At 37.3% G+C, this 20358-nt stretch overlaps 2 protein-coding genes across 2 annotated transcripts; both read right to left on the bottom strand.

Moving 5' to 3' along the window:
• Positions 1-5829: 5829 nt before the first annotated feature.
• LOC107585382 (proteinase-activated receptor 1-like) lies at positions 5830-12645 on the bottom strand. The gene is made up of 5 exons (XM_016272389.1): positions 12517-12645; positions 11116-11208; positions 8402-8584; positions 6758-7319; positions 5830-6670 (listed from the first exon to the last, which is right to left on the bottom strand). Exons 1-5 carry the CDS (start codon positions 12578-12580, stop codon positions 6139-6141), a joined length of 1434 nt encoding a protein of 477 aa, XP_016127875.1. The 5' UTR covers positions 12581-12645; the 3' UTR covers positions 5830-6138.
• Positions 12646-16807: 4162 nt separating this feature from the next.
• LOC107585424 (proteinase-activated receptor 1-like) lies at positions 16808-18301 on the bottom strand. The gene is made up of 2 exons (XM_016272444.1): positions 18270-18301; positions 16808-17940 (listed from the first exon to the last, which is right to left on the bottom strand). Exon 2 carries the CDS (start codon positions 17915-17917, stop codon positions 16808-16810), a length of 1110 nt encoding a protein of 369 aa, XP_016127930.1. The 5' UTR covers positions 17918-17940; positions 18270-18301.
• Positions 18302-20358: the final 2057 nt, after the last annotated feature.

Genomic DNA, 20358 nt, shown 5'->3' with positions numbered 1-20358 from the left:
TTGGTTTGAGGTGTGACGCGCTACCACTATTTCAATACATTTTCTGCTCTGCGAAGCATCCCCTCACCTATTAAAGCCTGTTGTCAGTTAGTTCATTCTAAAGGTCTTTGTATTAAAAAGATGAACAATATAGTTTGTTTTCATTTATGAGTTTGTTTCATTTCCAAGAAAAATGGTGAAAATGTACTCATGTGTTTGTGAGAGTATTGTCTTTTCAGCCATATACAAGAATGGAGTGGAACACATTGTATTACTACAGGTAGTTCTGCGAAAAATATTACACACAGCACAAGGAAAACTTCATTGACATACTGTAGACATTTGCCAACAATACACACGGAAAACAATAAATACATAACTCAATGCATTTCAGGGTCTTGTGGTCTGAAGCATTGCACTCTTCTGACCATACACTGATGCATGTGGTTAGGACACAAATCTCCACAGAATGTGTAAGAGCCCAAGTGATGTTGCCTGTAATGAGCAGATCTAGAAATTTGATGCTAATGACTGTTTCTTTTAGAAGCCATTGATGTGTAGTGGGAAACTGCCTCTACACATCAGAGTACATGTGAACAGAGTACATGTTCTAGAACTTCTAGCAAGTTCTAGAACATGCTGAAGAGATGTGCACATTCATAGTGTCTGTGTGCCAATACCAACACCAAGAAATTTAGTCAATTTCAATCAAAGGTTTACAAGTAATATTACAGATTCATAGTATCTGCAATTATAGTCACTGAGAGGAATGTAAAGTAGCTACTTTGTTAATGTGACAAAAAAAAGAAAGAATTTGAAAGAAAAAAATAAGATTGATTTTTATTATTATTATATACTTTTATTATTTTTACACATACTGTAAATAATTAAGGTCTCTGCTACCACAAACATGTTAAATGAATCGCAACATAACTGTTCACCAAGGTGTTTAATTAAATATCGGAAAATTACTCAAAGTAGATTTTAAGAAATGATGAGCAAAGTCAATATGTAGAATTGGGTTTTCATTGACATCTGACGTTTTTCAAAGTAAAAAAAGAGAAAACATAAAAATAGCCTGTCATGCTGACACTAAGAACTCACTGTTTGGTGAAGATATAATTTATTACTGTTTATCAAAGTGGGATGAGGAACGTGTGCCAGGACTCAAGTTCGTGTAGAAACACGATGAACTCTTACGGCTTTATAATAATTAGTGATGAATGAATCATCGATAAGGCATGAGTACAATCAATGATCAAACAGCTTCAGTCAAATTCTATTGCAGGTTTTATTAATTATTATTTTATTCATAAAGATAAATAATATGTTATGCATTATGAAAAACATTCTCCAAGACCTTCTCTGACACAATACAATAACTACATATTGTTAATAGTGTGCATACAGAGACAACGAACACCTACACTTTATTCCATGCTGGTTAAAACAGGCAGATAATGACATTGTGGTGAACTTGTTCCAACAAGTCAATGCAGGTGACTCACTGATTCTGGAAACTGAATGTTTGTCTCAATGTGAGAAGTGGTACTATGCCTGCAAGTGCCAGCAGCCAGACTAATATGCATATGAATGTGGCTTTCCTTGTGCTCCTCCAGGTCAAAGAAGCGATAGGAAACACCACAGCCAGCAGCCTGTCCACACTCATGCTCATCATCAGCAGTATGGAGCAGTACATGTAGCAGTAGTAAGCTGCACTGAGCACATGACACGCCGCCTCACCAAATACCCAATCTGAAGCGTTCAGCTGGTAGTGGATCTTCAGAGGCAGCAGCAGGGTGAAGAGCAGGTCCACACACGCCAGGGGAGACATGTACAAACCCGATTCCAAAAAAAATGTACTTAAGTACGATACTCAAGTACATGTACTTAGTTACTGTCCGCCTCTGGATATACCTTTCAGCATTGATGGTGCCTTTCCAGATGTGTAAGCTGCCCATGCCACACGCACTCATGCAACCCCATACCATCAGAGATGCAGGCTTCTGAACTGAGTGCTGATAACAACTTGGGTTGTCCTTGTCCTCTTTAGTCCGGATGACATGGCGTCCCAGTTTTCCAAAAAGAACTTCAAATTTTGATTCGTCTGACCACAGAACAGTTTTCCACTTTGCCACAGTCCATTTTAAATGAGCCTTGGCCCAGAGAAAACGCCTGCGCTTCTGGATCATGTTTAGATATGACTTCTTTTTTGACCTATAGAGTTTTAGCCGGAAACGGCGAATGGCACGGTGGATTGTGTTCACCGACAATGTTTTCTGGAAGTATTCCTGAGCCCATGTTGTGATGTCCATTACAGTAGCATTCCTGTATGTGATGCAGTGCCGTCTAAGGGCCCGAAGATCACGGCATCCAGTATGGTTTTCCGGCCTTGACCCTTACGCACAGAGATTGTTCCAGATTCTCTGAATCTTTGGATGATATTATGCACTGTAGATGATGATAACTTCAAACTCTTTGCAATTTTTCTCTGAGAAACTCCTTTCTGATATTGCTCCACTATTTTTCGCCGCAGCATTGGGGGAATTGGTGATCCTCTGCCCATCTTGACTTCTGAGAGACACTGCCACTCTGAGAGGCTCTTTTTATACCCAATCATGTTGCCAATTGACCTAATAAGTTGCAAATTGGTCCTCCAGCTGTTCCTTATATGTACATTTAACTTTTCCGGCCTCTTATTGCTACCTGTCCCAACTTTTTTGGAATGTGTAGCTCTCATGAAATCCAAAATGAGCCAATATTTGGCATGACATTTCAAAATGTCTCACTTTCAACATTTGATATGTTATCTATATTCTATTGTGAATAAAATATAAGTTTATGAGATTTGTAAATTATTCCATTCCTTTTTTACTCACAATTTGTACAGTGTCCCAACTTTTTTGGAATTGGGTTTGTAGATCACAGCTGGTTTCTTCTCTCGAATCGTACAGGTAAATGCCATCAAGGCCAAAGCATTCAGGGGCAAACTAATGAGGATGATGAAGATGTAGAACAAGGGCATGAGGCGTGTGACCAACAGGCTTTTGAGGAAGACAACAGACTCTTCTAAGATGTTTAATGTGTCAGAGATGGGTGCAGTTTTGTGATTGTATGATGCCGTGTCTGGAGTACTGCTCTCATTCGATGGTTGAGACCTCTCATTATGGCCTAAAAACCCACCAGTCACGTATTGGGTGTTTAGGAACTTTAACCAACACAACACATCATTAGTGATGTTCACATTCTACTACCAGACTACCAGAAAAATAAAATCAGCTTTAGCACATGAACAGCTACATATGTTGAATGAAAGAATATTACCAACATCAAAGTGTTTCTATATTTCGAAGTGACAATTTCATATGAATTAGCACAATGTGAACTGCACGATAACATACTACTGTTAAAAAAACGTAAGGATGAAAACACATGAATTAGACCATACGAATTCATACAAATGTGAAATAGTTATTGCCATGCAGTGTGTTGCATATTACTCTTACATACTGAAGAACAGTTCAGAGTAATTATTATACTGCTGTACGATTCAGGAAGCGGAAGAGAGTCAGAATCTGTAATCTACACGAAAGACCGTTAAAAACCTCATACCACCAGACAATCATTTTGAGAACTTGGACACATTTGCAAAAAAGACTTTGATGGTCATTTTTTAATACTGAGGGAATTTGTGTTCAAGCAATTCTTCCTTCAATGCCAACAAAATCCATCAAGCCAAAAAAAAAAAAAAAACTACAGCTAACAGAGCTACACTCTTAAAAATATAGGTGCTTCACGATGCCATAGAAGAACCTTTTTGTCTAAATGGTTCCAGAAAGAACCTTTAACATCTGAAGAACCTTTCTGTTTCACAAAAGGTTCTTTGTGGCAAAAGAAGGTTCTTCAGATTATAAAAAGGTAAGAAAGAGATGGTTCTTTAAAGAACCTTTGACTGAATGGTTCTTCATGGAACCAAAAATGGTTCTTCTATGGCATCGCTTGAAGAACCTTTTGAAGCGCCTTTATTTTTAAGAGTGTAGTCTCGTAATATGAAAAAATTAAAATTTATAAAAAGATTTCTATTACCCAACTGTATTACATACAGTACGGCATTGTTAATGCTAACACTAAAATTAAAATGATTAAAAATAGTTTTTAATATTGAAATAAAGCTGAAATAAAATATACATATTAGATGAAAATGTGAACTTAAAAACTAACAACTAACTGAAAATTAATTTGAAGTACTACAATGACTATACTGGAATGAAAAATAAATGCAACATAAGCAACATAAAAACTAAAACCAATAAAAAGCACCATAATTACTACAAATTCAAATTAATACTGAAAATATTATTACATTCTATAATAGTATATAAATAATTCTAAATTAAGACTTCACGTCACATCAGCAAGACATAACTGACAAAATCTTGGAAATTTTAGATTATTTTTAAATGGTTCAAGGTTGAACTGAAGTACTTACCATTGCCTGCAGTGCATGTGTGCAGAACCATAATTAAAAGCAAGACCGGTTTCACTCCCATGATTACTGATCAGCTGGCAATTTCTAACTCTAGTAAATGTACATTAGAACAGCTTAAACTGGTCAAATTTGAAAACCCTAGATGGAGGCACAGCCGCTCAGTGTTGTACTTGATTTCTGAGTGTGAAAATGATGACATCACTGGAAACTTCAACCTCAATCGAATGAAATTATTAGGAGATAAATTATAAATGATGATGGATGCTTGGGTGTGACTCCTGAAGGTCTCTGTGCACTTTTTTCATCCGGATGTTGCATCTCCATGAAGAAAGGGTGCAAATTTGCTCAGTCTGTGTGTTTATGAGAGTATTGTATTTTCAGACGTAGGCCTATATTAATTCAGTTGATTGTTTTATGCTGCTTTAAAGGGGAACTTTGCAGATCTTTTTTATTCTCAAACAGCAACATTACAGACTAACTAAAGTTGAAAAAGTGAAAAAGCATAATAGGACCCCTTTAACATGGGTTTGCATAAAGATGTAACACAAAAGCATTCCAAACAGAAGTTAGAATCCACCATGGCAGTGCTCATTGGTTACTCAGGAAAAGGTGGAGAGGACTGCTTTATTGCAGTCTCTGTGCGAATGTAGAATGAAGGCAATCACTGATCAAATGGCTTCAGTCAAATGGGATAACAGGTTTTATTTATTATTAATATTTTTTTTTTTACATAAAGTGATATGGATGACATGCATTAATGTCTATAATAATATGTAAATAATATGCATTATGAACAGTATCATCCAACAACCTTCATGGACACAACACAATAGCTACATAAAAGTGTGCATACAGAGACAATGAACACCTACACTTTTAGAAGTGGGACCTTTTTTCACTTAAAGCAGATTAAATGGTGAAGTAAATTCTCAAATATTCTTTTAAAATATGATCACATGCACTGTTGTTTGTATGCGTAATATGTCGAAGATGCAAAACGTTTCTTATATTGTGATATTCAGTTAGAAATTAGCCTACCTGAATCAGAAATACTGTCAATTCAGTTGGAAACAGCCATATTTGTGAAAAAAGTTGAGTAGTTTGCATTGCTCGATATTACTGTTGGTCATGTTTCAAGGGTTAATTTACCCAAAAATGAAAATTCTGTCATTAGTTAATCACCCTCATGTCGATCTTAACCTGTAAGACCTTCGTTCATCTTTGGAACACAAACTAATATATATTTTTGATAAAATCCGAGAGCTTTCTGACCCTGCATAGACAGCAAGGGTCCTACCACGATCAAGGCACAGAAACACAGCAAGGATGCTGTTATAATGGTCCATGTGACATCAGTGGTTTAATTGTAATTTTACAAACAAAAATAAACAAGAAAACAAAAATAACGACTTTATTAAACGATTTCTCTTCCGGGACAGTCCTCCACCATTATCGACACCTTCATTTTTGAGATACAAACTAAATGCATTTCAATTGTTGTGTTAAAAATACAATGTTTTCAAGCTTTAGGGGCGCAATATGATTGTATACATGCTATATGATATATATATCTATGTACATGCAAAGACCAACATTAAAAAAAAAACATAATTCCAGTCATTTAGCACAGACTATGCATTTATAAATTTCCCAAAAAAAACACCGTCAATTCACACCTGAATGTGAGCCTGACTGTACTCGGAGCTCAGGTTAGAGGATTTTGTTTGACCGTTTGTGTTTGATGGTGTGGTTATGCTTTTTGTCTTCCTCCACCAGATCAGAGAGCTGATCTGCTCTCTGCATTGAGACGAGCCATAGTAATATAACAGAGGGTCTAGAAAAACACTTGCGCTCCCCAAACACACAGCCACCAGGTAGTATTTCCCCTCCTCACTGCTGCCTCCGGTGGCTAAACGAACACAGTGGTACAACAAGATGCCATTGGTTGGTGCAAAGCACATTACAAACTCCATCAGAACTGCTATAGCCATAATCGCAGCTCTCCTTCGCTTGTCTGGGTATGATGTTGCCAAGTGATCATTCTTTGTAGTGAGCACATATATGATGGTAGAGTAACTCACTATGGTGATGATCAGAGGCAAGAGGAAGTAGAGGCAGGAGAGGATGGAGAACAGGTATGCATACACCTGTGTGTGATACAGCACGTCATGGCAGGGGACGCCCACATCCTTTATCTTGAATGTTTGTGTTATGGAGAGAAGTGGTACTGTACCAGCAAGCGCCAGCAGCCAGACCAGCACACACACACATACATCCTTTATCTTGAATGTTTGTGTTATGGAGAGAAGTGGCACTGTACCAGCGAGCGCCAGCAGCCAGACCAGCACACACACACATGTGGCTTTCCTTGTGCTCCTCCAGGTCAGAGAGGCGATGGGAAACACCACGGCCAGCAGCCTGTCCACACTCATGCTCATCATCAGCAGTATGGAGCAGTACATGTAGCAGTAGTAAGCTGCACTGAGCACACGACACGCCGCCTCACCGAACACCCAATCTGAAGCGTTCAGCTGGTAGTGGATCTTCAGAGGCAGCAGCAGGGTGAAGAGCAGGTCCACACATGCCAGGTGAGACATGTAGATCACAGCTGGTTTCTTCTCTCGAATCCTACAGGTGAACGCTACGAAGGCCAAAGTGTTCAGGGGCAAACTAATGAGGATGATGATGATGTAGAATGAGGGCATGACGCGTGTGACCAGCAGGCCTTTGAGGAAGTCAACAGACTCGTCTGAGATGTTGTATGTGTGCTGTGTAGTCTTGTTGCAATCCACTGCATTCAGATCAGTGCTGTTACATGGCTGGTCTTCAAGCATACGGATAATGATTGGATCTGTAAACAAACATGCAAAAATAAATAAATAAATTAAAACAAGAACAACCGTGAAATTTCTCAACACCACCAGATAAATATAGGTGAACAGAAGGCTTTTCACACTTGAAATAGCTAACACTTAGTCATTCTAAACCCCAGGTAAATGGAATCCTGGGTTACCTTGCTTCTAGTTTCACAATGCTCATAATTTACCCGGTGTTAACAATTAATGCAGCCTATTCATATGTGGACGTTTCACTCTGTACATTCCTAAACACTGGGTTAACATTTTATTGTTAATTTTTGTGATGTTAGTGTCATTGAATGGATGGTTAATGACATTATTCATCCTCATATTATATAATGACAATTGTACTACCAAGTTTTCCTGAATAGATATTTCGCACTGTAAAGATAAGAATGAAATACTCTCTTCTTCACTCAAATTCAATCACCATTTGACATTTCCCCCTCAGATGCTGTAACTGTTTGCACGCTGTGTTTCTGTGACTGTCCAAAGCACGTGATTATGAGGCACGCGATAGCGTGTATGTTTTTATGTATCTACGCATAAGATTATAACATTGCATCGTTTTACACTGTACAAGTTTTACACCGCAAAATCAATGCTAACTCCACTCTGGGCAAAGTTTTATAACCCCAGGTAAAAAGCACGGCCCACCTCACTTTTATGTTATAAGTGTGAAATGTTCCTTTACCCAGAGTTAAAAGCAGCTGGATTTAGGACAACGATAACCCGGGGTTAAAAAAAAACGTGTTGAAAGCTTTTAGGGTGATGGTGTTGGTCTAAGCAATTCATCCAAGAAAAAAAATTAGTTTACAGTAAAAATAATGAATCAGAACCTATGTTTTCTGTATGACTTCTAGAGTTGTTTGCTTCACCTGTGATTCCAGAATATTTAAAATATCCTCAAATCCTTTAAATACTCAAAAACTGTCCAGTCATTTACTGTACAATATGCATAGCATTTCCTTTTGGAGTAAAAATTTGATTATGAACTGTAGTGACGATTTCACATCACATATCACATGAAGAGCTTAGATGTTACAAATTGCTTCTGGAGGTCTGGAAACTTTACCTGGAAACACTGCTATGGAATCGAGAACGGATGAGAATATGGAAAAGTTTCTGGCATAATTTAGAGCATAGCCTCCAAAATAGTCTCTGGAATCATTTCCATACAGCATCCCATCCGAAAAGGAATCATTTTCTCTTGTCTCATAGGTCTCTGTCATAACAGAGATGTTGCGTCCAGAACCAGCTGTAACAAACAAAACAAAACATTAAAGGCAGGGTAAAAAGATTTTTGTTATGCTTGTTGAAAATATCTTCACATCTCAATAGCAATCACTAAGTTAAGTGCTATAATTCAATTCAAGTTTATTTGTATAGCGTTTTTCATGATACAAATCATTGCAAAGCAGCTGTACAATATGTTTCTACAATATATTTAGTAGTAGCTTATCAGTGGTGACTATGTCAGTAAATGTACATATGGCAGAAATGTGCGGAAAAATCAGTTAAAGACATAATCCATCAGACTATGAACAATATTAACAGCAATTATTATATGTTGCAATCAAACTTATAGCAAAATTTGGTAGTTCTATATGTTGTTTCAGCGTTGGCATCATCTGAGGTTCTCTGAGGGGTTGGCATAAATATATTAATGGTATAAATGTATTTATATTTATTTATATCATCTGTGGAAGTCGTAGGACCATAAAATGTTCGTCCAATCAAATATTCGGTCCGAACATTATGAAAGGCTGTCCTGCCTGCATGTCAGATATGTGTTTGCATACCTCTGCGCACCCTGTTTGCACAGAAATTATACGTCATCAGCGCATTCCAGCGAGAATGGAAGGTGCTATTATTGTAATATTATGCTCTTTGTACTGTGATGTTTTCTCACTGTTGAATGAGACATGAGGTAATCTGACAGTGTTGCATTCAATCCTCCACTAACGCCGTTTGTAATCGTGTCGCAGGTTAGTCTCTGGTCTGCCTAAGTGTGTTTGTGTGTTTTGGGGGAGGCGTGGCTTATGGGGATCTTGCTTTAAAAGTTAACTTGCTATCGCTAGCCTTTCCGAAATCCCCTACCCTACCTTTAAGTTTTGATGGCATTACCAGACAAATAAAGTCGACTGACACGTTTGCTATAATGAATGAATGAGGTATGTAGCGCGTTATTGTGTATTGCTGTATGAGAAGTGCCATGGGATTTTTAATGACCATAGAGAGTCAGGACCTCAGTTAAACGTCTCATAAGAGGCCTTGAAGAACATGTTTATCTTAACTCCAGTCAAAATACAAGGCCATCTACTGTAAATAGTACTGTTGGAGTAAGTAAACTTATGTTTTACACTTGTGAATTGATTGCATGCAATGACATACTTATTATAATTATTATTGTGCTTTGTGTTTATCATCAACAGCTTAGAACATTCAGAATTGATCAAATGTGAACACAATATACCAACAGGATAAATTTATTACAGCTTCTGTGCATCATGTTAAAAATAGACCTAATAATAACCTGTTGTTATTATTATAATTAACCTGTAGCCTATTCCTAATTTCCCTGGTTCATTGTTTTTCCTTGGCTGTGTTTTGCCTTCAGACTGTCTATCTGGTTTTTGATTGTTTGCTGCCTGCCCTGACAATTGCCTGCTGTTTGGATTACTGTACTCTGTTGCCTTGCCTCTGCCATTGGCATTGTTTGCTGGTGTTTTGACCCTGAATGTTGTTACTACACTCTTAATAAAGCCTTGCATTTGGATCCTCCAACTCCGTTGTCATGCCTCCCACTGTTACATTAACAAATGTGGAAGTGAAACGTTATCTAAATATTGCAAAAGACATGTATGACACGACTAGACAACTGTTACATGTCCCTTCTGCTTTTAATCAGATAAACTCAAGCAGTGGCATTTTAACAATTGATGCAAGATGTAAACTTAGAACTTACTCACATAAACTTACCCTCATGTGGTTAAAAAAACACAAGATTTTCATCAAGATTCAACTTCATCTTTTAATGAAACCTGAGAGGTTTCGGTCCATCCATTGAAAGTCTACACAACCAGCACTTGGAAGATTCAAAAAGACTTCATAAAATGAATCCATATGAATTGAACCATTTAATCTGCTTTAATTAAGTCTTGTGAAGAGATACGTTCCCTGGCTGTATTGTCACAGTCTTCAGCCGGTGTGCCCAGGAGGGCCACCAGATGACTGTGTTCTGGGAGCACATGGCTTGTGTTGTGGTTGTCTGTTGCCATGTGCTCTCTCCTGTCTATTGTCTGGCCCCTCCCATCTTGTTACCTCGTTATTTACCTTTACCTCTGTTTTAGTTGCTCCACCTGTGTCTCCCTCGTTAGCCTCCTCGTTTGGTTCCTATTTATTCTCCTTGTGTCTGCCGTCCTGTGCTGATCCGTCATTTCTCATTGTGTGTGTTTCGTGTCTGCATGTGTGCAGCTTTAGCTCTGCCTGTCTGTTTTTCCCCCTCGGGGTGGTTTGAGTTTGTTTTTGTTTCATTTTTTACTAAAATAAAATACCATTTCTCCAGCGATTGAGTCCTCGCTTCATCTCCCCGCACGCACCGTGACATGTATATGATGAACACACTTTATTTTTGTGTTCGTAATTTAGGTGTAGACATTCATTGGAGGGAGCGAAACTTCTCAGGTTAAAATATAATTTTTTTTAACTTTGTGTTTCACAAATTAACGAAAGTCTTTTGGGTTTGGAACAACATGACAGCAAAATTGCGGTAAACCCCACCTCTACCTGGTAACCTTGAACTGAGTTCATCAGACATCTGGGTTGAAGACTTGTCATCAACGGGCTCATCAGTCTGTTCAAAGCTGCTTACAGAGCTCTCTGCAACCAAACAGGCCAAAACACCATCAGTGAAAACACACAAGCTACTTAAGGGAATTGGGTCCCATTTACAATGTTTAGCTAAATCACTTCCTGTGAGCACTATTAGCAGCCCACCTCTTAGCAGTCGGTTCAGTGGCCCTTAGTTCTGGGCCCATATGGAAAAATCATGTGTATGGGCCCCTCCAAAGGTTATAGGTTAATGTGGGCTCCAATGCTCCTTATCGTTGACTTTTCTGAGGTAAATAATATTACATGACTATTCACAAGCTGTTTTACTGATGGTATAAATGCTTGGAAATAATATTTGACGTTCTTTATTTGTAGCGCACCAGCCACCTAGTAATCGCAAGCATGTTTTTTTTTACTTTTAATATAGGGCATGACGCATTATAGGGCATGTCACTTTTAATATAACACAAATCAATTAAATTCTGTCAATTTTGTCATGAAACACAAACAATAAATGTGTTTTCCTGCTCTTTAATATAGTGTGAGATCATTGTATTCACCTCAGTTAAAGTGGCATGTGAATCAATCATTTTTTCCTCTTTTCTACAGCATGAAATAAACATGAATGAATATCAGAAGACATGCTGAAAAAATCAGAACAACTTTAATAAAAATGAATGACTCATGTAGGCTAATCGATCAATCAGGGTTTTAAAAATCGTCAATAAAACAGCTTGTGAATATTGTTGACAAAAATTATGACATTTCTCAAAATCTCTTCTTTTATTTTTGAAAGGTTAAAGAAATTCATGCATGTTTGGAACGACAATAAGGGTGAGTAAATTATGAAAGAAATTTTAAATTTTGCTAAACTATCTTTTAAGTGTAGTTTAACCTTGTTGTTCCAAGACATACAACGCCTCACTGAATTTAAATTTCTGTTTAAATTTGTTGTTTACACTTGTTTTTGCATAACCACACATATATTCACCTGTGTACATAGAAAACGTATTACTATGTTGTTTGTGTCATGGTAATATGGTGTTTTGAAGTTAATATGGTAATTTGAGTACCATACAAATACCACAGTATATGAAAATGAAGCCAGTTTAAAGTAAAACAAATACCATAGTAAATAAAAATGATACCATAGTATATGAAAAAGAAGCAAATTTAAAGTAAAAAAAAAATCTTTCTTTAAGCTATCACACAATTTAAACCAGCAATACACAAAACAAGCTTACTTACACACATAATATGATACAGTCAAGGTTTCATCTACATAGTTAAACACTATCAAAAGACTGCGATTTAAAGTCAAACTTCTGACATGCACTACTGCACTGATGTACTTACCGTTAAAGGTGGCAGTGCATACATGCAGAAGAATAATGGAAAACAAGATAGTTTTGACCCCCATGAGTACCGATCAGAGATCACTTTCTAAACTGTACAAACCTCTGTACAGACACTGCTTCTTCACTCTCTGAGTGCTCAGTCTTTTCTGTGAGGAGAGGCTTGGATTTATATACTGTGACATCACTGGGTCCCCCACCCTCCACTGAACCCAAATTCATTCCTATTCATTGCTACAACCTACAGAGCGAATGAGAAATCAAGGCGTAATTAACAGACACTCGCAGTATACTCGCAGCTCAGGTTAGAGGATTTTGTTTGACTGTTTGTGTTTGATGGTGTGTTTGTGCTTTTTGTCTTCCGCCCCACCCTCCACTGAACCCAAATTCATTCCTATTCATTGCTACAACCTACAGAGCGAATGAGAAATCAAGGCGTAATTAACAGACACTTGCAGTATACTCGCAGCTCAGGTTAGAGGATTTTGTTTGACTGTTTGTGTTTGATGGTGTGTTTGTGCTTTTTGTCTTCCTCCACCAGATCAGAGAGCGGATCTGCTCTCTGCATTGAGACGAGCCATAGTAATATAACGGAGGGTCCAGAAAAAAACTTGCGTTTTGTCTTCCTCCACCAGATCAGAGAGCGGATCTGCTCTCTGCATTGAGACGAGCCATAGTAATATAACGGAGGGTCCAGAAAAACACTTGCGCTCCCCAAACACACAGCCATCAGGTAATATTTCCCCTCCTCATCGCATGCTTCCGGTGGCAAAACGAACAGTGGTACAACAAGATTCCATTGGTTGGTGCAAAGCACAGCATAAATGCCACAATACATTTTCTGCTCTGCAAAACATCCCCTCACCTTAAAGCCTATTGTCAATCTGTTTCAAATTTAAAAAATCAAATTTTAAAGGTCTTTGTATTAATAGGATGAACAATATATTTTGTTTTTCTTGCAGTGGTACAACAAGATTCCATTGGTTGGTGCAAAGCACAGCATAAATGCCACAATACATTTTCTGCTCTGCAAAACATCCCCTCACCTTAAAGCCTATTGTCAATCTGTTAATTTTAAAGGTCTTTGTATTAATAGGATGAACAATATATTTTGTTTTTCTTGTTTTCACTTGTGAGTTTGTTTAATTTCCAAGAAATGGGTGCAAATTTGCTCAATACATGTGTTTGTGAGAGTATTGTCTTTTCAGCCATATACAGGAATGGAGTGGAACACATTGTATTAGTACAGGTAGGCCTGCAAAACATATAACACACAGCATAAGTAATAATTTATGGACATACTGTAAACAATATAATTTATATTAAACAATAACATTGAAAACAATAAATAAATCAAAAGAATAATACTAGACTGTAGAACATTTATATACAATACAATACAATAGTGGATTTAACATCAAAATTTAAAGTCTAACCTTAAAATGCATGCTTTTTATGTATCCTTCTCACTTTGGTGAGTCAATAAAAATATTAGTAACACTTTAGTGTCCAATTCTCACTATTAACTTGGTTATTAGCATGAATATTACTGGGATATTGGCTGTTTATTATTACTTAAAAAGCACATATTAATGTCTTATTCTGCAAGACCTTATTCTAAATCCTTAATCCTACCCAATATTTAAATTTAGCAACTACTTTACTAAGTATTAATAATAAGCAGTAATTAGGAGTATATTGAGGCAAAAGTATATAGTTAGTTCATATTTAATAGATAGTTAATAGTGAGAATTGGACCCTAATCTAAAGTGTGACCAGAATAATTTATGTAGTTATCTATTATTTATTTGAAAGAATTAAAAGAACCATTTCATGTATATCCTTGTATCATTCATTAACTTTGATATAGGATTTAGAAAGTAATTAGTAATAAGTAATTAAATACTTTTTGGAGAGAGTAATTTGTACAGTAATCCAATTCCTTTGTTGAAGATGTAATTAGTAACTAGTAATTAATTACTTTTTTAGAGTAACTTACCCAACACTGATAACAATTACTAAAAATTAAAATAATACTGAAAATACAAAACATTAATGAATACTATAATAGCATATAAATAATTCTAAAACAACTCATATCATATCAACAAGAACTGGCAAAATCCACCCTCAAGGCATCCTAGGTGTATATGACTTTCTTCTTTCAGACGAATCTAATCTGAGTTATATTTTAAAAATGTCCTAGCTTTTTCAAGCTTTATAATGGCAGTGGGTGGGTGTTTTTGTTCAACAGTCCAAAATAAGTCCAATAAAGTGCCTCCATCCATAATAAAACGTGCCTCACACAGCTCCAGGGGTGAATAAAGGCATCCTGTTGCAAATTTATGTGTTTTTGTAAGAAAAATATCCATATTTAAAACGTTAGAAACAGTTTTCTCTAACTTCCGCTGTCGTACACGCAAGTAGTTCCGGGCGGATTATGTAGGACGTATGCTTGGCGCATGCGCCGGTGAGAATATGCTGAGATATGTCTCGTGAGAACCAATATTTGTTTACAGGAGCAAAGGAAGCAACGTTTCCTTACTTTAGCAAAGGAAAACCAGTCTCCTCTTGGCTTATATCGAAATCCTCCGACATTTTTCTTTACAAAACCTCGTTTTGTACCTCCAATTCATGACTGGCATTTTGTTTTGCTGTCTCTCCTCCTCGCTTCCGCGTTCGGCACTTCTCACCAGCGCATGCGCTACGCATACATCCTACGTCATCCGCCCGTACGTCATTGCACGTACGATAGTTAGCGGAAGTTAGCGAAAAGTGTTTATTACATTATAAATATATTTTTCTTACAAAAACGCATTGATTCTCTACAGGAGGTGAAGTAAAGTAAGTTGAAGCTGAGTAAAACATGGGCTAATTTTCATTTTTGGGTGAACTAACCCTTTAAATGGTTAATGGTTAAACTACAGTACTTACCATTGCCTGCAGTGCATGTGTGCACAACTATAATTAAAAGCAATCTGATTACCGATCAGCTGGCAGTTTTTAATTCTATTAAATGTACATTAGAACAACTTAAAATGGTAATATTTGAGAAGCCTAGATGGAGGCGTTGAGATGAAGGTGTTGTTCTTGATATTTGAGTGTGAAATAATGATATCACTGGATCCTTCAGCCTCAATCGATTGCAGTTATTAAGAGATAAATTATGAATGATGTTGGTTGTTTGGGTGTGACTCCTGAAGACCTCTATGCACTATTTTAATTTTTTCATCTGGATGGTGCATCTCTTTGAAAAAAGGGTGCAAATTTGCTCCGTCTGTGTTAGTGAGGGTATTGTAATTTCAGACATATATTAATTAATTCAGTTAATAGTTTTACCCTGTTTTAACACAGGTTTGTATGAATATGAAACGCAACAGCATCTAAACTCAAGTTAGAATCCACCATGGCAGTCTCTGTATGAATGTAGGCATGAATACTATTAATGATCAAATGGCTTCAGTCAAATGGTATTATAGGTTTTATTTATTATTAATATATATTTTTAACAGAGTGATATGGATGACATGCATTAATGTCTATAATAATATATAAATAATATGCATTATCAACAATATTCTCCAACAACCTTCATTGACACAACACAATAGCTACATAGTGTTAATATACTGTAAGTGTGCATACAGAGACGATGAACACCAACACGTTGGGAATGGGGGCCTGTTTTCCCTTAAAGCATAGATAAAACAGTGAAGTAAATTCTTGTATATTCTGTTGCAAATAATATTTTATGTAAATATGCACACAAGCACTTTAATTTGTATGCCTAATATGTAGAAGACGCAAAACTTTTCTTGGCTTGTTACATTCAGGAATTACATTAATTGTAAAGACACTTTAAATTCAATTCAAAATGGCCATATTTGAGAAACAAATTCAGTAGTTTGCGTCGCTGGATATTACTGTCGGCCGTGTTTAACATTTCTATCGTAAAACAACTGTCAAACACTATTAAATGATTTTGCTATTTACATCTCGCTCTGTTTTAACGTTAATGCTGACGTTTTGCGTTTACATTTATGCTCTGCTTCTGTGAACCCCAACTACTGTACTTTTATTTGATTGGCCATCTCTAAACATTTTGACATTGATGAGTGTTGTTGGACTGCTGAGGCAGACCAGCCTAAAAATGTCACTCATAAACTTTTTTGTTCTCCATTTTTAATTATTTCGAGGACTTGCAGTGAACTTGTCAAGCAATCAGAGATGCAGCTCAGAATATGTCTAGCTGTTGTTTTAAGAGAGATCATCTTTGTTTTTTGTTTTTATTTTTACTGTGCAGCTGTAGTGCAGTGAGAGGATTTCATGTGTTTGACAGCTTTTTTGTTCTTTTTTTTTGCTTTCTTGCACCAAAACACAGAGCGGATCTGCTTTCTGCATTGAGACGAGCCGTAGTAGTACAGCAGAGGGTCCAGAAAAACACTTGCGCTCCCCAAACACACAGCCAACAGATAAGCCGCATATGATGAATCTCCCTCACGGTGGTCTCCATTAGCTAAATAAACACAGTGGTACAACAGGATGACATTGGTTGAAGCAAAGCACACCACAAACTCAATCAGCACAGCAACAGCCATAATAACAGCTCTCTTTCGCTTGTCTGAAGATGAAGATGATGTTAAGCGATCAGATTTTGCACTAAGTGCATATATGATGGTGGAGTAGCTCACAAAAGTCACGACCAGAGGCAAGAAGAAGTAGAGGCAGGAGAGGATGGAAAACAAGTACACATAATACACTACTGTAGGGTCATTTTGGCGTAGCACATCATGGCAGGTGACACCCACATTCTCAGTCTTAACTGTTTGACTCACTGAGAGAAGCGGCACTGTACCAGCGAGTGCAAGCAGCCAGACCAGCACACATACACATGTAGCTTTCCTTGTGCTCCTCCAGGTCAGAGAGGCGATGGGAAACACCACGGCCAGCAGCCTGTCCACACTCATGCACATCATCAGCAGTATGGAGCAGTACATGTAGCAGTAGTAAGCTGCACTGAGCACACGACACGCTGCCTCACCAAACACCCAATCTGAAGCATTCAGCTGGTAGTGGATCTTCAGAGGCAGCAGCAGGGTAAAGAGCACATCCACACACGCCAGGTGAGACATGTAGATCACAGCTGGTTTCTTCTCTCGAATCTTACAGGTGAATGCCACCAAAGCCACAGTGTTCAGGGGCAAACTAATGAGGATGATGAAGATGTAGAATGAGGGCATGACGCGTGTGACCAGCAGGCCTTTGAGGAAGACAACAGACTCTTCTAAGATGTTTAATGTGTCAGAGATTGGTGCAGTTTTGTGATCGTATGATGCTGTATCTGGAGTACTGCTCATATTCAATGGTTGAGACCTCTCATTATGGCCTAAAAACCCACCCATAGGAGGTAAAAAGCAGTCAGGACCTGTAACCAACACAAAACACAAGTAAATTTCTCATACTACAACCAGACAATAACAAAATAAATTTTAACACATGAACAGCTACAGTACATATGTTGAATGACTCAGTGAATGGTTTAGTTTGTAGATTAAGTCAATGTACCCTGAATATTATTACCAATCTGAAAATGTAAGTATTCTATGAGGAGGCGATATTGAATGTATTTTTACAACATAAATCATACAAAAACATACCATTATTACAAAAAAAATAATAGTGGTCCCCTAAACATATATCCTAACTGTCAGTGGTTATAGTTATGAATTGCCATGTGATTGTGTTGCATATTACTGTTATGTGTTGACGAAGAGTTCAGATTAATGCTGTTTAGATTAAGAGGCGGAACACAGTGAAAATCTGTAATTAATACAAAAGACCATTAGTGGAAACTCTCAGCCATGATACAATCAGACAATAATTAAGAGGAGGACACATTTGCAAAAAGGATTTGATGGAGATTATGTAATATTAAAGGAATTCAGATTCAAGCTTCAGGATATTTATAATGCATAAATACACTTTATGGTGCTTGTGAGGGATGATAGATGAAATATGATACAGCAGTTGGCAATGTTACATGAAACCGACACCACTGATAGAAACCAACTAACAATAGCTACAGTGCTTTATTGTGAAATATACTTTATCACCCATCTGTGTTATATACTGCAAAAATTGAGGACATCGGAATTGAGCACTAAGCCTCGCAGTGTGAAGCCTGTCTTAACAGACTCCCTAAAGGGAGTGGTGTGTTTGGTGTGGGGGTAATTAAGAAAGAATGGGGAAAAGTCATGTGAGAGGAGACATGCTTCCATTGCGATATGATTGGATATGACTATCCAATCATATGGATATGGTTGTAGTCGGCTGTGATTGGTTCATGCAAAAAATCTCGGCTCTTGTATCTGTGATCGTACTGTGTTTGCGAACCAGTCTGAATGAAAAATATAATGGCATTAATGGGAAGACTAATAAAGAAGTAAACAATTCACACACGTATATGAATAGACATATGAATAAACACTGCCACATAGAGGATTTGTGTATCACCGTTTCTGTGTAAAAGTGTGAAATGGAAATTTTGTCTGCATTTACTCACCCTCTTTTAATTCATCTTGAGAGTTTTCTGTCCCTTCATTAAAAGTCCATGCAACCAAAACTTGGAAGATCCAAAAAGGCATCGCAAAACTAATCCACATGAATTGAGTCTTGTGAAGAGATATTTTTCGACAACGACTCAATATTTGTGTTCGTAATTTAGGTATGGACTTTAACTGGAGGGACAGAAACTTCTCAGGTTACATTATAAAAAAATTTTACTTTGTTTTTAACAGATTAACCAAAGTCTTTTGGGTTTGGAACAACATGACCTCCTCTTCCTGGTGACCCTGAAACGAGTTTAACAGACATCTGCGTTGAAGACTTCTTGTCATCAATTGGCTCATCAGTCTGTTCAAAGCTGCTTACAGAGCTCTCTGCAATCAAACAGACCAAATCACCATCAGTGAAAACATTCAAACTACTAAAGGGCATTGGGTCCTATTTGCAACACCTCTACCTGGTGACCCTGAACTGAGTTCATCAGACATCGTTGAAGAATCGTTGTCATCAATTGGCTCATTAGTCTGTTCAAAGCTGCTTACAGAGCTCTCTGCAACCAAAACAACCATCAGTGAAAACACACAAACTACTAAAGGAAATTCGATCCCATTTGCAAAGAGGCCTTAATTACAGTGACAAGCTAAATCATTTCCTGTGAGCACTATTATCAGCCCATCTCTAAGCCATGGGTGTTGAGAGCCAAGAGGCCTGTTGCTGGAGACCAAGGCTGTATCTCATTGCTAGTTTTACTTGATCTTAGTGCTACGTTTGACACTATAGATCATGACATACTCATAGATCGATTACAAAACTATACAGGTATTCAAGGGCAGGCTTTAAGATGGTTTAGATCCTACCTGTCCGATCGCTACCACTTTGTTCATTTAAATGGGGAGTCATCTCAATTATCACCAGTAAAATATGGAGTGCCACAAGGATCTGTCCTAGGTCCTCTGCTATTTTCGATATACATGTTGCCCCTTGGTAATATTATTTGAAAATACGGGATTAGTTTCCACTGTTATGCCGATGATACTCAACTATATATCTCAAAAAGAGCTGATGAAACTTCTAAACTATCTAAGCTAACAGAATGTGTTAAAAATATAAAAGATTGGATGACCAATAATTTTCTCCTATTAAATTCGGATAAGACAGAGATATTACTTAGACCAAAAAAAAAAAAAAACAGTACACAGAATCTCTTGGATTACAATTTACAACTAGACGGATGCACGGTTACTTCCTCTACAGTCAAAAATCTGGGTGTTACATTAGA

The sequence above is a fragment of the Sinocyclocheilus grahami genome, unplaced genomic scaffold (genome assembly GCF_001515645.1).
Source record: "Sinocyclocheilus grahami isolate Dianchi unplaced genomic scaffold, SAMN03320097.WGS_v1.1 scaffold70.1, whole genome shotgun sequence".
NCBI lineage: Eukaryota > Metazoa > Chordata > Actinopteri > Cypriniformes > Cyprinidae > Sinocyclocheilus > Sinocyclocheilus grahami.
Note: the sequence above shows the minus strand (reverse complement) of the source record. Positions and strands in the feature narration are given on the sequence as shown.